The sequence below is a fragment of the Thamnophis sirtalis genome, unplaced genomic scaffold, assembly GCF_051295495.1.
Source record: "Thamnophis sirtalis isolate CommonGarterSnake01/CBP01778 unplaced genomic scaffold, rThaSir2_p1.2 scaffold_1, whole genome shotgun sequence".
NCBI lineage: Eukaryota > Metazoa > Chordata > Lepidosauria > Squamata > Natricidae > Thamnophis > Thamnophis sirtalis.
Window position 1 is genome coordinate 183,203,589 of NW_028261381.1, and position 14,162 is coordinate 183,217,750.

Genomic DNA, 14,162 nt, shown 5'->3' on the forward strand with positions numbered 1-14,162 from the left:
TGCGTCACATGCTGGCCACGCCCACACCCAGGTTAGCAAAGGGGGGGAAAGTCCTGACACATCATGTCATGCCGCCGTGATGAGTGAGTTTCAAACCCCTGTTCTAGATCATTCTTTCCTCTCTCCCCACTGCAATCAATTTCTCTGTATATCACTTTGGATTAGCAAATGACACCTTCCCTTATTACAAAACACAGTAGACATTTTCATTTTCTCTGTTGCATTTTAGATCTTCTCGGCACAAACACAAAAATAATGTGTGAATACATGGAAGGGTAGGACTTCTGGCTGACGGATCTATCAGTCTTTTTCTGATTGCAGTAAAAATTGGGAAAGAAATGGCAATCTCTCTCACACTGAATGCTATAATAATTATGGAAGTGCCCTATACATATGAACACATCCATGTCTCTGTCTAACCTAACTGAAGCATCATCAATAATATAGAAATAATTGCCTTGTTTCATCAAACATGAAATGCCCAGTGGGTCATTCCATCAGTTCCTTTGTGGATCTGCCATAGCAGAAAGGGGGCAGTCATGCCATAGTAGAGGGAGGGAGGAATAAAGAAGGTGAAATAATGCTCAAATATTTGATTTCTTGATTTCAGATGCAGCTCACTGTGACCCCTGCCCAGAAGATCAGTATCCCACCAAGGAGAAGGACCACTGCATTGCCAAGAGGCTCCACTTCCTCTCCTATCAAGAGACCCTGGGATACACTTTCTTTCCTTTGTATCCAACACTCTCTGCAGCACTAAAAGTACTCCTCAAAGAGAGTACAAAGGCCCTGTGGACGCCATGTTCATACGCAGTTACATTTTTTCTTAGACATTCAGCAAGACTAAAACACACCCTCACAAACTATCTGTAAGTGAAAACAAACTTCAAAGGGACAACTGTAAAATCTTATCAGATCTTAAGCCAAACAGCCAAGCAATAAAAGCTTAGAATGTCGAAGTCAAAACAATCCATCTGTAGATTCAATCAAGGTAAATAGCATTTAGAACGTAAGATAACCACTGTCCAGAACCATTACAAAAATCAGATTCACTGCTAAGTTCTTCTATTCTTTTATTTAAATTAGTTTTTAGATTTTATAGGCAGTCCATTTTTTTAAACAATAAAAGTTTCTCACCAGCTAGATACACTTTCTCTTTCCACATCATTCCGTTCCGTTATGAGGCCGCCCTGACTTTGTCAGTCTTGACAGACTGGAATTTTTATTACCAGCAGAAGACATTTCCTTGCTTCTCTCGGAGATTTTGCGATATCCCCGAGATCAGCAAGATGTAATCTTCCTGTTCACCATCTATTTGGGATGTTTTAGGTCTGTTGGGACCTCCCAGCAATAAAAGTGTTGACTGGGATCTCAAAGCTTTGAGATCGCACGTCGTCTCGTCACAGATTCAGCCCCACCCATTGCAAATATTTGATTTCTTGATTTCAGATGCAACTCGCTGTGACCCCTGCCCAGAAGATCAGTATCCCACCAAGGAGAAGGACCACTGTATTGCCAAGAGGCTCCACTTCCTCTCCGATCAAGAGACCCTGGGATACACTTTAACTTATCTGGCTCTTTTTCCCTTTATGATCATATTGGCAGTTCTGGTAATTTTCCGTAAACATCATGACACCCCAATCGTCAAGGCCAACAACCGAGATCTCACCTACATCTGCTTGGTCTCCCTCCTGCTCTGCTTCCTCTGCTACTTCCTCTTCATTGGTCAACCCAGAAACCTCACCTGTCTCTTCTGACAAACTACCTTTGCCATTCTCTTTTCCCTTGCAGTGTCTTCTATCTTGGAAAAAACTGTCATGGTGGTTCTGGCCTTCATCGCCACCAATCCAGGGAATAGGACAAATAAACTTTAAGGAAAACCACTGACCAACTCCATTGTCTTAGCCTGTCCCATGGTCCAAGCAGTTCTTGGTGCCACCTGGCTGATAACCTCTCCTCCATCTCCCAACTTGGACTTCCACTCCTTAGTAGGAGAGGCCATATTGGAATGTAATGAAGGCTCAGCTTTCATGTTTTATGCTGCCCTCACCTATCTGGGAGTTTTGGCCCTTGTCAGTTTCTCTGTGGCCTTCCTGGCTGGGAAATTGCCTGACAGCTTTAATGAAGCCAAGTTCATAACTTTTAGCATGCTGGTCTTTTGCAGTGTTTGGATCAGCTTCCTCCCCACCTACCTGAGCACCAAAGGGAAGTCCATGGTGGCCATGGAGCAAAATGGAGTCTGAACTACGAGGCTATAACCTGGTTAAAAAATGTATCGAAATACAGTATACCTGTAGCTAGAATCAGATTTGAATGTTGAAGGCTTCAGCCCAGACCCTATGCTTTTCAAGATATTAAAAATGACTAGGACAATAAATTAAATATGTCTTTATTATAGTTGAAGTTAGCAAAAATTATAGAAGGAAAATAACATCTATGGTGCTGGGTGGGGCTACATTGCCCTAAAGAGACCCTGCGAGAACGTTGGATAGAAGGGCCTTTTGACATCTTTGTTTATGTGCCAGTTGCACCCATTCCAGGACAGAGGATGTCCTGGACACCTCTTGGTTGGACTGTTGCAATGCATTTCACATGGGTCTTCCCTTGAAACTTCAGCTGGTGCAAAATGCATTAGCAAGAGCAGTTATATTCTTGGTTGGCCTCATCACTCCTGACCTTCTGACGGTCCCTCAAGCCTGATTATGCAAACGTCCCTCCAGCTATTACTCTCTTTTCTGGTTTTAGTTCTCCTCTTCTAATTTCCTTTTAAATAATGATTGTATAAAGATTTTAAACAAAGGCTCTTTTCATTATTTACAGCTTTTACTGTTTCATTGTTGGCTGCCCAGTGTGACTTTGATCAAATTTAACTAAACCATCTAAACATTCCCATCATTGCTCACTCTTACTAGGGCCAAGGTGATTGCCACCATGCCCCACTAGCAACTATTCTGTCTCAACATACTATGACACGGGCCAAACTCCCTAATGCGTAAAAGTGTTCACTTTCAGGTAGTTCAAAAGGTCAACTACACCTTGGCTCTCAAGTCGGTCTTCTCTGTGGATGAGATACAAGAGTCACAAACATGTTTTTCACTAAGAGGACCTGCAAACGACTTCCCAACGGATAGGACAATCACTTTCCCCTCCAATTATCAGAAGAACAGTAGTTCTTCATGTATCCCCAGTGGATTATAAGCCACAGAATCCTTCCAAGGTGAAACCTGCTTTAAGAAATATTCTCTGAGTTCTCCCAGTGGTGGAGGGCTCTACCTTGTCTGCCAAAGAGCTAACTCTGAGGTTGGTGAGACTCATCTGTCTTTGTGTCAAAGCCCAGACACAGGTAAGAGAAAGCATAGTTGATACAGGTATTTTATTGACTGATTAGTCTTGCAGCCTTATCATTAAAATAAAATACAGCACATGGTCTAATTTCAGAATAGGACAAATAGGAGGAAACAAAATGGTAAAACACAGATGTGTTAATACAAAGAAATATCAGATAAATTTTCACAGAAGCTTCCTATTGTGTTAAAGCTCTGCTGAGATTTCAAAATGTTCCCTGCAATTCAGCTTCTGCACAAACCTTGATTTCTTATCTAGGAGGGAAGGTGAGAAGAATGGCTGGGCTGCCTCTCCTCCTCCTCCTCCTGCACTTGTGCCCCCTGCCTCCAACTCCTGCTAAGAAGACTCAAAGCACCTGTGCATTACAAGAACTCTTAAGCAAAGAGGATCAATGGGAAATTTACAGGCCTGGTGATCTGATTATTGGAGGGAATTTGCCCCAGGAAATTTTGGTGGGGTCAAACTCACCAGATTTCCAAGGAGACCCATTTCCACTTATTAATTCAATCATGTAAGTTTCACCTGGAGGGGAAAAATGTGGGTGATTGTTTTCTTTTTTTGCATTCTCATTCTAGGAATCTTCAGATCTTTTCTCAATAAACAGGAAAGTTCAAGAAATAGTCTAGAATAGTCTTTCTGGAGCTGTCCCTAAGGAAAGAGAAAAACAGCAGTTTTTACACAAATTCTAGGCAGGGGCATGATCTGTCTTTCCAGACATTTTCATCCGGATGATAATCAACCATATAAAAGTAAGGAGGGGAAACATCCTGGAAACTTTGCTGGCCTGGTGAAGAAATCGACTTATGATATTAATTTGGATTTAAAATCATAGAAAAAAATATTTATTTATTTTTTTATTTATTGTCTTTATTTATTTCATCAAGCATGCACTAGACAACAGATATAAGTATAGACATGATTATAAATACTTGAAATGGATACGAATAAAAGGGAACATTAGGGCAGGGACAATAGGCACGCTGGTGCACTTATGCACACCCCCTGACAGACCTCTTGGGAAAGGGGTGAGTCCAACAGTAGAAAGTCTAAGGTTAACATTTTGGGGTGGGGGGAAAAACCACAGAGTCAGGTAGTGCATTCCAGCCATTGACCACTCTGTTGCAAACTCTGCAATCAGGTTTGGAGCGGTTCACCTTAAGTTTGTATTTTTGTGTGCTCATGTCTTGTTGTGTTTGAAACTGAAGTAGTCATTGGCAGGTAGGACATTGTAGCAGATAATTTTACGTACTACGCTTAGATTAAATTGAAGGAGGCATAGTTCTAAGTTGTCTAAGCCCAAAATTTCAAGCCTGGAGGGATAAGGGATTCTGTTGTGAGCAGAGGAGAGGAGGATTCTTCTCGTGAAGTATCTCTGGACTCCCTCAATTGTATTAATGTCCCACATGCAGTGTGGGTTCCAGACGGATGAGCTTTATTCAAGAATTGTTCTAGCAAATGTTTCGTATGCTCTGGTTAGCAGTGCTATATTACCAGAAAAGAAGCTACGCAAGATTAGGTTAACAACTCTTCATGCCTTTTTGGCAATGTTATTACAGTGGGCTCTGGCACCTAGACCATTAGAGATGAGTTCTCCAAGGTCCTGGACAGAGTGAGGGTCATCTACAAGGCCATGTCCACCCAGCTTGTATTTGTCTACTCAAAGAAAAGTTTGATCATTGTCCAATGTGGATCTTGTGAGGAGGAAAAAGCCCTCCTCAGTTTTGCAATCAGCAGAGCTGGTGAATAATGGTCCTTAGTAAATCTGGGCTGTGTCTCACACACACACACCCCACTGGAGTCTTTTGCTCAGACCTGAAGAAGCTGCTCTGAGAGAGGAAGAAGAAAATGATTAGGGAGGAAGAGGAGCAACTGGGGAGGATTTCAGAAGAAGGCAGGGAGAACATGTTCTGGAATGGGAATGGCCTGGCTTCTCTCTTTTCTCAGAAATACATCCAAGGGCAATCAAGGAACCTCCTTAAAGAATCCAAAAGAGCCCAATGGAACTTGGGATTTTCTACTGCAAGGCCAGACACAAATAAAGGTGAGGCCAACTCCACCAGCACACGAGATCTTTCCTCTAATGTTCCCCAATCTTTTTCTGACTATAGACCCCAACTCAAAAACTACCAGCAGTTCCTGGCCTTGATGTTTGCTGTCATGGAGGTGAACAAGGATCTGCTTCTCCTCCCCAACATCACCCTTGGATTCAATTTGTGTGACAATTGGAAGACGGAGAGGAATATTCTCATATGCAGCCTCTCCCTACTGTCCACACGAGGTCAAATGGTTCCAGGATATAAATGTGACCGGCAGGACCCTCTGCTCTCCGTCATTGGAGGTGACAACCCCAAATCCTCAAGGCAGATGGCCTCCATCTTCAGCCTCTTCAAGGTCCCCCAGGTAAGGAGGCTGCATTGGATACAGCATGGAGCACACAAATAATCTAAGCACACACAGAAGGCAAGGATGAAAACAAAGGGATTGTGGGGGGAGGGAAGACACCCGGGGTGAATGATTTAGGTAATCCATTCTAAAGTTGGATGATTTTTCTATTTTGTATGTTAAAATACACCTTTATATAACTGCAAAAAACACTGTCCTAATTCTGAAAAGCTGTGTTTGTCAAGAGGGATCATTTCCTGGCTTTCATAAAAGTTTATTGTCTTTCTGCACCTTTCAGTGCAGTTTATTCTCTGTATCAGGTGGGTGTTTTTTCCTTTAAATTCTGATATATCACAACCAGGCAAAACAGGAAACTGTTGTCTCTTCCTCAAAAGGGAGGGAGGTGAAGCTTGTGAGTCAGTCTGTCTGGTGGGGCATTAACTACACAATGCGGAACCCTAAAGTCACCACTTTCTTTTTGAAAGAAGATTCTCCCTTTCTCCAGCTCGGTGTCGGCTTTGAGTTCACTCAGGGAGACAGAAGAGTTTATCCTTCCTTCTTCCAGAATAATCCCCAGGAATCTGCTCAGTATGAGGGTTTAGTCCAGCTGCTCCTGCATTTCCAGTGGAACTGGGTTGGGTTGGTGGCCAACCAAGATGACGGTGGGGAACATTTTGTCTCAACCCTGGTACCAAAGCTGAAGGAGAAGGAGATCTGCCTGGCCTTCACTGAAGTAATTAAATTTGAATTTGAGCAGGTTTACGATCCAATATTGCATCATATTTTAAACACCTTGTCTAAAGGTGAAGTGATTATATTTTTTGGAGACTACACTGGTATTACAAATGAACTGTTGATTATGTTTGCTAATGAAACACAGAGATATACATCATTACTGAAAGTTTGGATCTTTACATCCTATTGGAAACTTAATGTGTTCAACTATCAATATACGTTGCCATTTATAAAGCCCTATCATGGAGCTTTGCATTTTAGGGACCACACCAGGGAAGTCTCAGAATTCAGCCATTTTCTCATATCTTTAGACCCTTTCAACCCACGAGGGGAGACATTTCTCCATGACTGGTGGGAAATGATCTTCGGCTGCTTGATCAGCAAACCAGGAGAGATCCTTCAAGAGGGGCAAGAACGATGTACTGGAGAGGAGAATGTACAGAGTCTGCCAACTCACATTTTTGAAACGAGCATGACAGGTGAAAGTTACAACATCTACAATGCCATTCATGCTGTGGCACATGCACTCCAGGCAACTCATGGATCAGGAGCACGACCAGCCATGATGAGGCTTGGAAAGAGGATCTTAGATGTCCAGACATGGCAGGTAATCTCTGTGTTTTTTAATCCAGTCTGAGATCCTTAGAGCTAACATAGAGATGAAGTTCTCCATGTGTAGAACAGAAAAATAATTGAGTTGAAATGGATGCCGGAGGTCTTCTAACCCAACCCCATGCTCAATCAGGATGAGGCAGGAGGGGGTGCACAGGTGAACCCACCTGTGGTTGGCCAGGTTAGGTGGTCTTATTCGAATGGAGCTTATAAATTTATATTAGCGTGACATTTCACTGTAGTCCACTTTGACTTCTAACTTCCTCCTAAGTATTAAAAATAGTGCTGGAACAGTGTGGCAAGATGCTGTGAAGGAGGGGCACAGGAATCCAGGCATGGGTGCAAGATAGAACAGAGGTGAAATGGCCGAGAGCTTAAGACATTATAAGAACTTCTCTTTTTGAATTTTTCCTATGTACTTCTCTGTTTGTAACATTCCAAAATGAACTTCTCCTTTTCGAAATGTCATGTTTGTCTCGTGTATGGAAATGCCTTGAGAATGCACAGTGTGGAACATGGCATAAAAGTAGCATCCTGGGCAGAGCCCTGGCAGTTCAGATTTTGGTGTGCGAACACACTGGACTCTTTTTTTTTTTTTTTTTTTAAATATATTTTATTCAATTTTCACATTCCATTTGCAATCATTTATATACAGGGTATTCACTATAAGAAAAGAAAAAAAAAAGAAAAAGGGAATAAAACGAACAGATAAAAAGGAAACACAACTCATCATTCACAACCCCACCTAACCCTTCCATCCTCCATACACCCCATCTACCTCCTCCAACTTTCCTTTCTCCCTCTAACACTCCCCTCCTACTTCCCTTTCCCCTCAAACCTTCCTTCTCCCCTTACTCCCCAGACACCCTCCTTACATTCCCCTTACTCCTTACATTCCCCTTACTCCTTCCTTACTCCTCCCTCTTCCTTCCCTCTACCTCCCTCCTTGGTGTATGCCTTTATTCGAGTGTTGTTTGATCTGATAAAGGTAAAATGAACCAAGGAAAAAAAAAAAAAAGGGAAAAAAAAAAAAGAACCACCGTATATAAATACATTCTTGTTCTTATTAAGGCTATGTTAACACCCCCCCACCCCACCCCCCACAAATCCCCATCCCTAATCCTCCCGATTTCCCAGGGCCCACACCTGGCGCTACCTTCTGTCTAAAATATCTTGTGTACATATGGATTAAAAAATAAAAGTAATATATCAAAAGAAAAAAAAACAGAGAAAAAACAGAGAAAGAAAAAAAAAGGGAAAAAAGAAAAAAGAAAAGAAAAAAAAAGGGAAACCACTCTTTGTGTTGATCTCAGCCCCCCATCTTTATCTATGTTTAAATAGTATAAATCATTCTATCTATATTTTATTCTCGTCTCTTACTTCTTTGCTATTTACCCCAACCTTCTGTAGGTTCTCCCGTTCCTCTTCCTAAACCTCATGATCCCTTCCGATAAAATTTAAGCAACGTGGTTCATGCCATATATTCAAATATAACTTTACAGACAAGTAATCAAACTTTCCCTTCTAGTAAAATTTAAACAGCATGATGCATCAATAAACCTGTTTCTCTCACCTTCATGGTCTCGAGTCCTGGTCTTTCGTAAGTAGATTGCTAAACCAAACCTCAATCTGCTGCTACAAGGAGACCCTGTATCATTTCAGTCAAATGGTTGTCAGGCCTCTTTTTGAAAGCCTCCAGTGATGGAGCACCCACAACTTTTGAAAGCAAGCTATTGCCTTGTTTGATTGCTTTCACTGTTAGGAAATGTCTCCTTAGTTCCATGTTTCTTCTCTCCTTGGTTAGTTTCCAGTCATTATTTTTTTCTTGCCTTTCGGTGTTTTGGAAAATAGTTTGGCTCCTTCGTCTTTGTAGGAGCCCCCAAATATTGGAACACAGCTATCTTGTCACCTCTAGTTCTTCTGTTCCTTAGACTAGACATACCGAATTCCTGCAACCATTCTTCTTAGGTCTTAGCCTCCAGTCCCCTCATCATTTCTGTTGCTCTTCTCTGCACTCTTTCCAGAGTCTCAACATTTTTTTTACATTGTGGCAACCAAAACTGGATGCAGTATTCCAACTATTGCCTTACTAAGGTTTATAAAGCGATATTAAAATTTCAGATGATTTCATTCTATCCTTCTATTAATAGAGACTAGCATTGCACTGGCTGTTTGGGCTGCTGCCACACACTGTTGTTCCCTCCACGTAGACGAAGTTCCATTGAGGACTACATTTGTTAGCCAGTAAAACTTCATTTGGTGCTTGTGCTGTCTGTCTCACATTTTACTAGCTTGCCAAGAAGCAGGTTGTGTTCTACTTTTTCAAATGCTTTATTGAAATCTAAGTATCCTATGTCCACAGCATTTCACCGAACTACTAATTTAATCACTTTGTCAAAGAATAAAATATAATTACTTCATCATGATCTGTTTTTTTCTGAACCCATGTTGGCTTCTGGTTATAACCTTGTCTGTTCCAGTTGTTTGCAAATTTGTTGTTATCTTTTCAAAGATCTTTGCATGTGTTGATGTCAGGTTGATTGGCCTGTAATTTCCTGGATCTGTTTTTTCTGCCTTAGTTATGTGACCCTCTTCCCATTATTTGTACTTGTCCTTTTTTTTTCCTTCAGTTAGTCTGATGGTTCTTTGTGCAACCATGCTAGATTTCCTTGGTTTCCTTGGTTTTCTTTTTTAGTGTTATTAAACTAGACTGGGAATTTGTAACTGTATTTTTCAGAGTTTTCCATGCTTCTTGAGTTGATTTGCCCTTTACGATTTTCATCAATGGGATAGTTCCCAAGCACCCTCTGAATTTCTTAAAATCAGCTCTTTTGAAGTCTAAAACATTGACTTGATTATGTTCTGTTCGGTGGCCTGTAATATATTCCTATGACAACAACATTCTTTTTTTCCCTTTTATGTTGACCCATAAGCATTCTAGAAGATTTTACTCCTTGGCTTTGTGAATCTCTGTACAGAAATAAGTGATTTCTAACATATAATGCAACTCCACCTCCTATTTTGTTAGGTCTGTTTCTTTTGAGTTTTTTGTATCTGTCCATCAGTACATTCCGTCACTTCATCCCACCAAGTTTCAGGAATGGCAAGTCTATTATACTTGGCCTTGTATACTAGTATTTTAGGTTCACCTTGTTTTTCTTTCTTTTTTTACCTCTTTACTACCTACATCTTTCTATAATTGGTTATCTAGTGCTTTTTACTTGGAATTGAGGTATATAGGTCATGAAAATTGCCCCCCTTCCCATTCAATTTTACTTTAAATCCCTTTGCAAAAGTTTAGCCCATCGTTTTCTGAATATATTCCATCCAGTTCTGTGCGATGCATTCCAGGACTCAACATGGCCAAAAATTCAAGAAATTGGGAGGTGGGATTGTATCAAACCATAAAGAATGAACCCCTATGTCCACTGAAGTCATAAATCAGGGCAGGCAATGTGTGGAAAACAAATTCTTAGAGGTGTGGGAAAGTGTTAGAATTTCTGAAGGTCTCTTTTCCCTCAGCTTCTTCTCTATTTGAGGAATGTCCATTTCAACAACAGTGCTGGAGATGAAATCCACTTCACAGAAGATGGACTGGGATCTGCTCGTTATGATCTTCTCAACTGGGTTCTCCTCCCTAATGAATCCTTTGTCCCTGTGAAAGTTGGAAGAATAGATCCTGGGGCTCCTGCAGGACATTATTTCACCATTAAATCTGATGCAATTGTCTGGGCAAAAAAGGTGAGATGGAAGGTAAAATAAATCCAGTAAAAGACTCATTCTCTTCTGGGGATTCAAAACATTTCCCTGGCTGGAAAACAGGTTACAGAATCAAAAAATTGACAACCATTTCATGAAAAAGCTGTTTTGCATGTAACAAATTTGAGGTCTGATTTATGACAGATCAAAAAGGGTCTTGCTTTTGAAGATATTCCAATGATGGAAAGAAAAATATACAAAAGAATAATTGAAGCATTGCTGAAGACATCTACAGTATGTCTTTTTAAGCGATTTCCATGGATCATTCTCATTCAGTTAAATCCTCCTGGTTATTTGTTTTAGAAAAGCTGTAGTTTAATCAAAGCTTCCTTTGGCTGATGAAGTTCTAGTTCCAATCCCCAGCATCCCTTGGAGGGTTGGGAGGGTCATTCATTTGAATCAGCCAGGAGATGCTCCTGGTTTTTTGTAGTGAAGATAGAAAGAGGAACATGGAAATAAATAAAGGAAGCAAATTAATTGCTTTGGTCATCTCAAGCATTTCCCCTTTCTCTTTCAGAAAGTGCCCTTTGCCAGGTGTGGCATGAAACGGTGCCAGGCAGGAGAGAGGAAAAATGTTCCAGAGGGGGAGCAGGTTTGCTGCTACCAATGTGACCCTTGTCCGGAAGGGACCATTTCTAATCAGACAGGTAGAGCACACTTTCAGTGAAGATCTACCAGGGTCAAGGAAACCATTCAGTAGAAACAAATATCAATTGTGTTGACATTTTTGATAGATTAACATTCATCAAAATATGCAGGCGTTTCAGAAGAATCTCAGTTGGTGGATTTAAACTGGCCTCCCCCACAAGCCATCCTTCTTTCTCCTTAGCAATTTAATGCAGGATACATTCGTGGCACAATTCATGAGTTCCCAACTAGACTTTCTAGTCCTACTCTTATTTAACTACATCCAGGAAAACCAGAGACCAAGCTTTTCATGAAGCAGTGGGCTTGAGGTTGAAGCTTTGATTTTCGTTATTTAGGGCGTGTTTTTCTGTCAGCGCCATCAGTCTCCCACGAGATAGACTTGTTGGAGAAGAGTGAGATCCATCCAACTATTTCTGCCTCCCCTTCCCTGCAAAATGATTGCAAAATAAAAAGTGGAGAACTTGATCCCCAAAAGGTGAAAACTTAACTGTCTCACAATAACTTGTCCCCAAGATAATCAATGTTAAAGGATGATTTCTTCCTTTTGATATTCTATGAAATGCAAAGTACTCTTCATTTCAGATTCTGAAAACTGTGATCCCTGTCCAGAAGACCAATACCCCAACAAGGAGAAGGACCACTGCATTCCCAAGAAGAGCCACTTCCTTGCCTATGAAGATCCCCTGGGATATGCTTTATCTTCTCTCGCTCTTTCTCTCTCAACAATCACATTAGGAGTGCTAGCAATTTTCCTTAAATGTCACGATACACCGATTGTCAAGGCCAACAACCGGGATCTTACCGACATCCTCCTGGTCTCCCTCCTGCTCTGCTTCCTCTGCTCCTTCCTCTTCATTGGGAGACCCAGAAAACTCACTTGTCTTTTCCGACAATCTGCCTTTGCCATTTTCTTTTCCCTTGCAGTTTCCTCTGTCTTGGCAAAAACTGTCATGGTGGTTCTGGCCTTCATGGCTACCAAACCAGGGAACCAGACAAAGAAACTCTTAGGAAAAACACTGACCAATTCCATTGTTATAGCCTGTCCCCTGGTCCAAGCTGTTCTTTGTGCCACCTGGCTAGTAACCTCTCCCCCATTTCCCAACATGGACTTCCACTCCTTGGTTGGAGAGGCCATCTTGGAATGTAACGAAGGATCGCCTTTGATGTTTTATACAGTCCTCGCCTACCTCGGTTTCCTGGCCCTTGTCAGTTTCTCTGTGGCCTTTCTGGCTAGGAAATTGCCTGACAGCTTTAACGAAGCCAAGTTCATTACTTTCAGCATGTTGGTCTTTTGCAGTGTTTGGATCAGCTTCCTCCCCACCTACCTGAGCACCAAAGGGAAGTCCATGGTGGCCGTGGAGATCTTCTCCATTTTGGTCTCTGGGGCTGGTCTCTTGGCTTGCATCTTTTTTCCCAAATGTTTCATTATCCTACTAAGGCCCCACCTTAATTGTAGAGAAAATATAATGAGACACAAGAGTCTCTGATTTATGCAGAGAGATTTGAAAAAATTATTTTCACTTTAGAGCATTTTTGAATTTGATTTCTAAAAAATATTGTGACATGAGACAGCAGCTACTTTATTAAATCATTAGAAATCAACTGATGGGAGTAATCACACACCAACCACTAATCACCCTCACTTTCATTTTTCATTAATCTCAGTTCACCCCAGTGAGGCCCCATTTCTCCACTTGGAAAAATGCTTTGATGTTGAATGTCTCTTATGATCAAAACAAGCTTTAAAAATATGTTTGGTTGGTTTCACTAGGTTGTGTTGTGTTGAAGCATGTTTGTGTCAGCACCCCTCCATTAGATAATTAGGAAAGAAAGACCACGAGTCTCCATGTGAGGAAATCAAGTGTACTTTTACTAATTATAAATGATTAAAGGCATAGCGAAGCGAAATCTGAATATTTAGGCGCGAAAGCGATTGATATATAGAATAGCCTATTCCCCTCCCCTTGGCATCACAGTTACAGTCCAATCATAATTCTCCCAAGTGTCAGGTGCGAGATACCTTCAAAAGGTATCACGAAGATGGAGTGTCGATGCCGTTAGTCCTGGCGGGAAACTCCCACGCATGCGTAGTCCGATCAGCAGCTAAACTCCAGAACCTTCCTCCAGCACAATGAGTAACCCCTCCCAAATACCATGCCCTCCCTCCCCGTTTCATGGCAGCCGAAGCAACAGCAAAGCAGAGGCTGACAGTTTGTTTGCATTGTTCCCTGAGTGTTTGCCAAATTCCCTACCAACTTTTTGATTCAAATGTTTATAAGAGTTCTTTTAATTCTGCAGTTTAAATGAGCTACCATATTTTGCTGTCTATATACTTCATAGAGAATGTGCTTTGTTAATAAACACAATCATGTGAAATAGATCTTAATGTATATTTTCCTGCTCCTGCTCTTTGAAATATTTTTTATCCTTTTCAAATATTCTGAAGAAGGAAGATGGTTGGTTGGAAGAAAGGAAGGAAGTGACCTGAAAATGACCCAGAAAATGGCCTGAAAACAGCCAAAAACCCAGCCAAAAACCAGGCATGCGCATTCTGGCCAGTTGGTCTTCGTGAGTGCCAGAGCACTGGAAAACAGCCTCCAAATGGCCCAAAAAATGGACAAAAAACAGCCATTCTCCAGTTTATTTCCACATCATTTTTGGGTGGTTTTCATAACATCTTT

At 41.3% G+C, this 14,162-nt stretch overlaps 1 protein-coding gene across 1 annotated transcript; it reads left to right on the forward strand.

Annotated features, from left to right (window-relative positions):
• The first annotated feature begins 79 nt into the window (after nucleotides 1-79).
• LOC148049982 (uncharacterized) lies at nucleotides 80-12,968 on the forward strand. The gene is made up of 9 exons (XM_087706001.1): nucleotides 80-83; nucleotides 611-778; nucleotides 1,330-1,610; nucleotides 3,013-3,166; nucleotides 3,258-3,343; nucleotides 4,755-4,861; nucleotides 5,454-5,745; nucleotides 11,351-11,480; nucleotides 12,064-12,968. The coding sequence occupies exons 1-9, from the start codon at nucleotides 80-82 to the stop codon at nucleotides 12,966-12,968; spliced, it is 2,127 nt and encodes a 708-aa protein (XP_087562127.1).
• The last annotated feature ends 1,194 nt before the right edge of the window (nucleotides 12,969-14,162 follow it).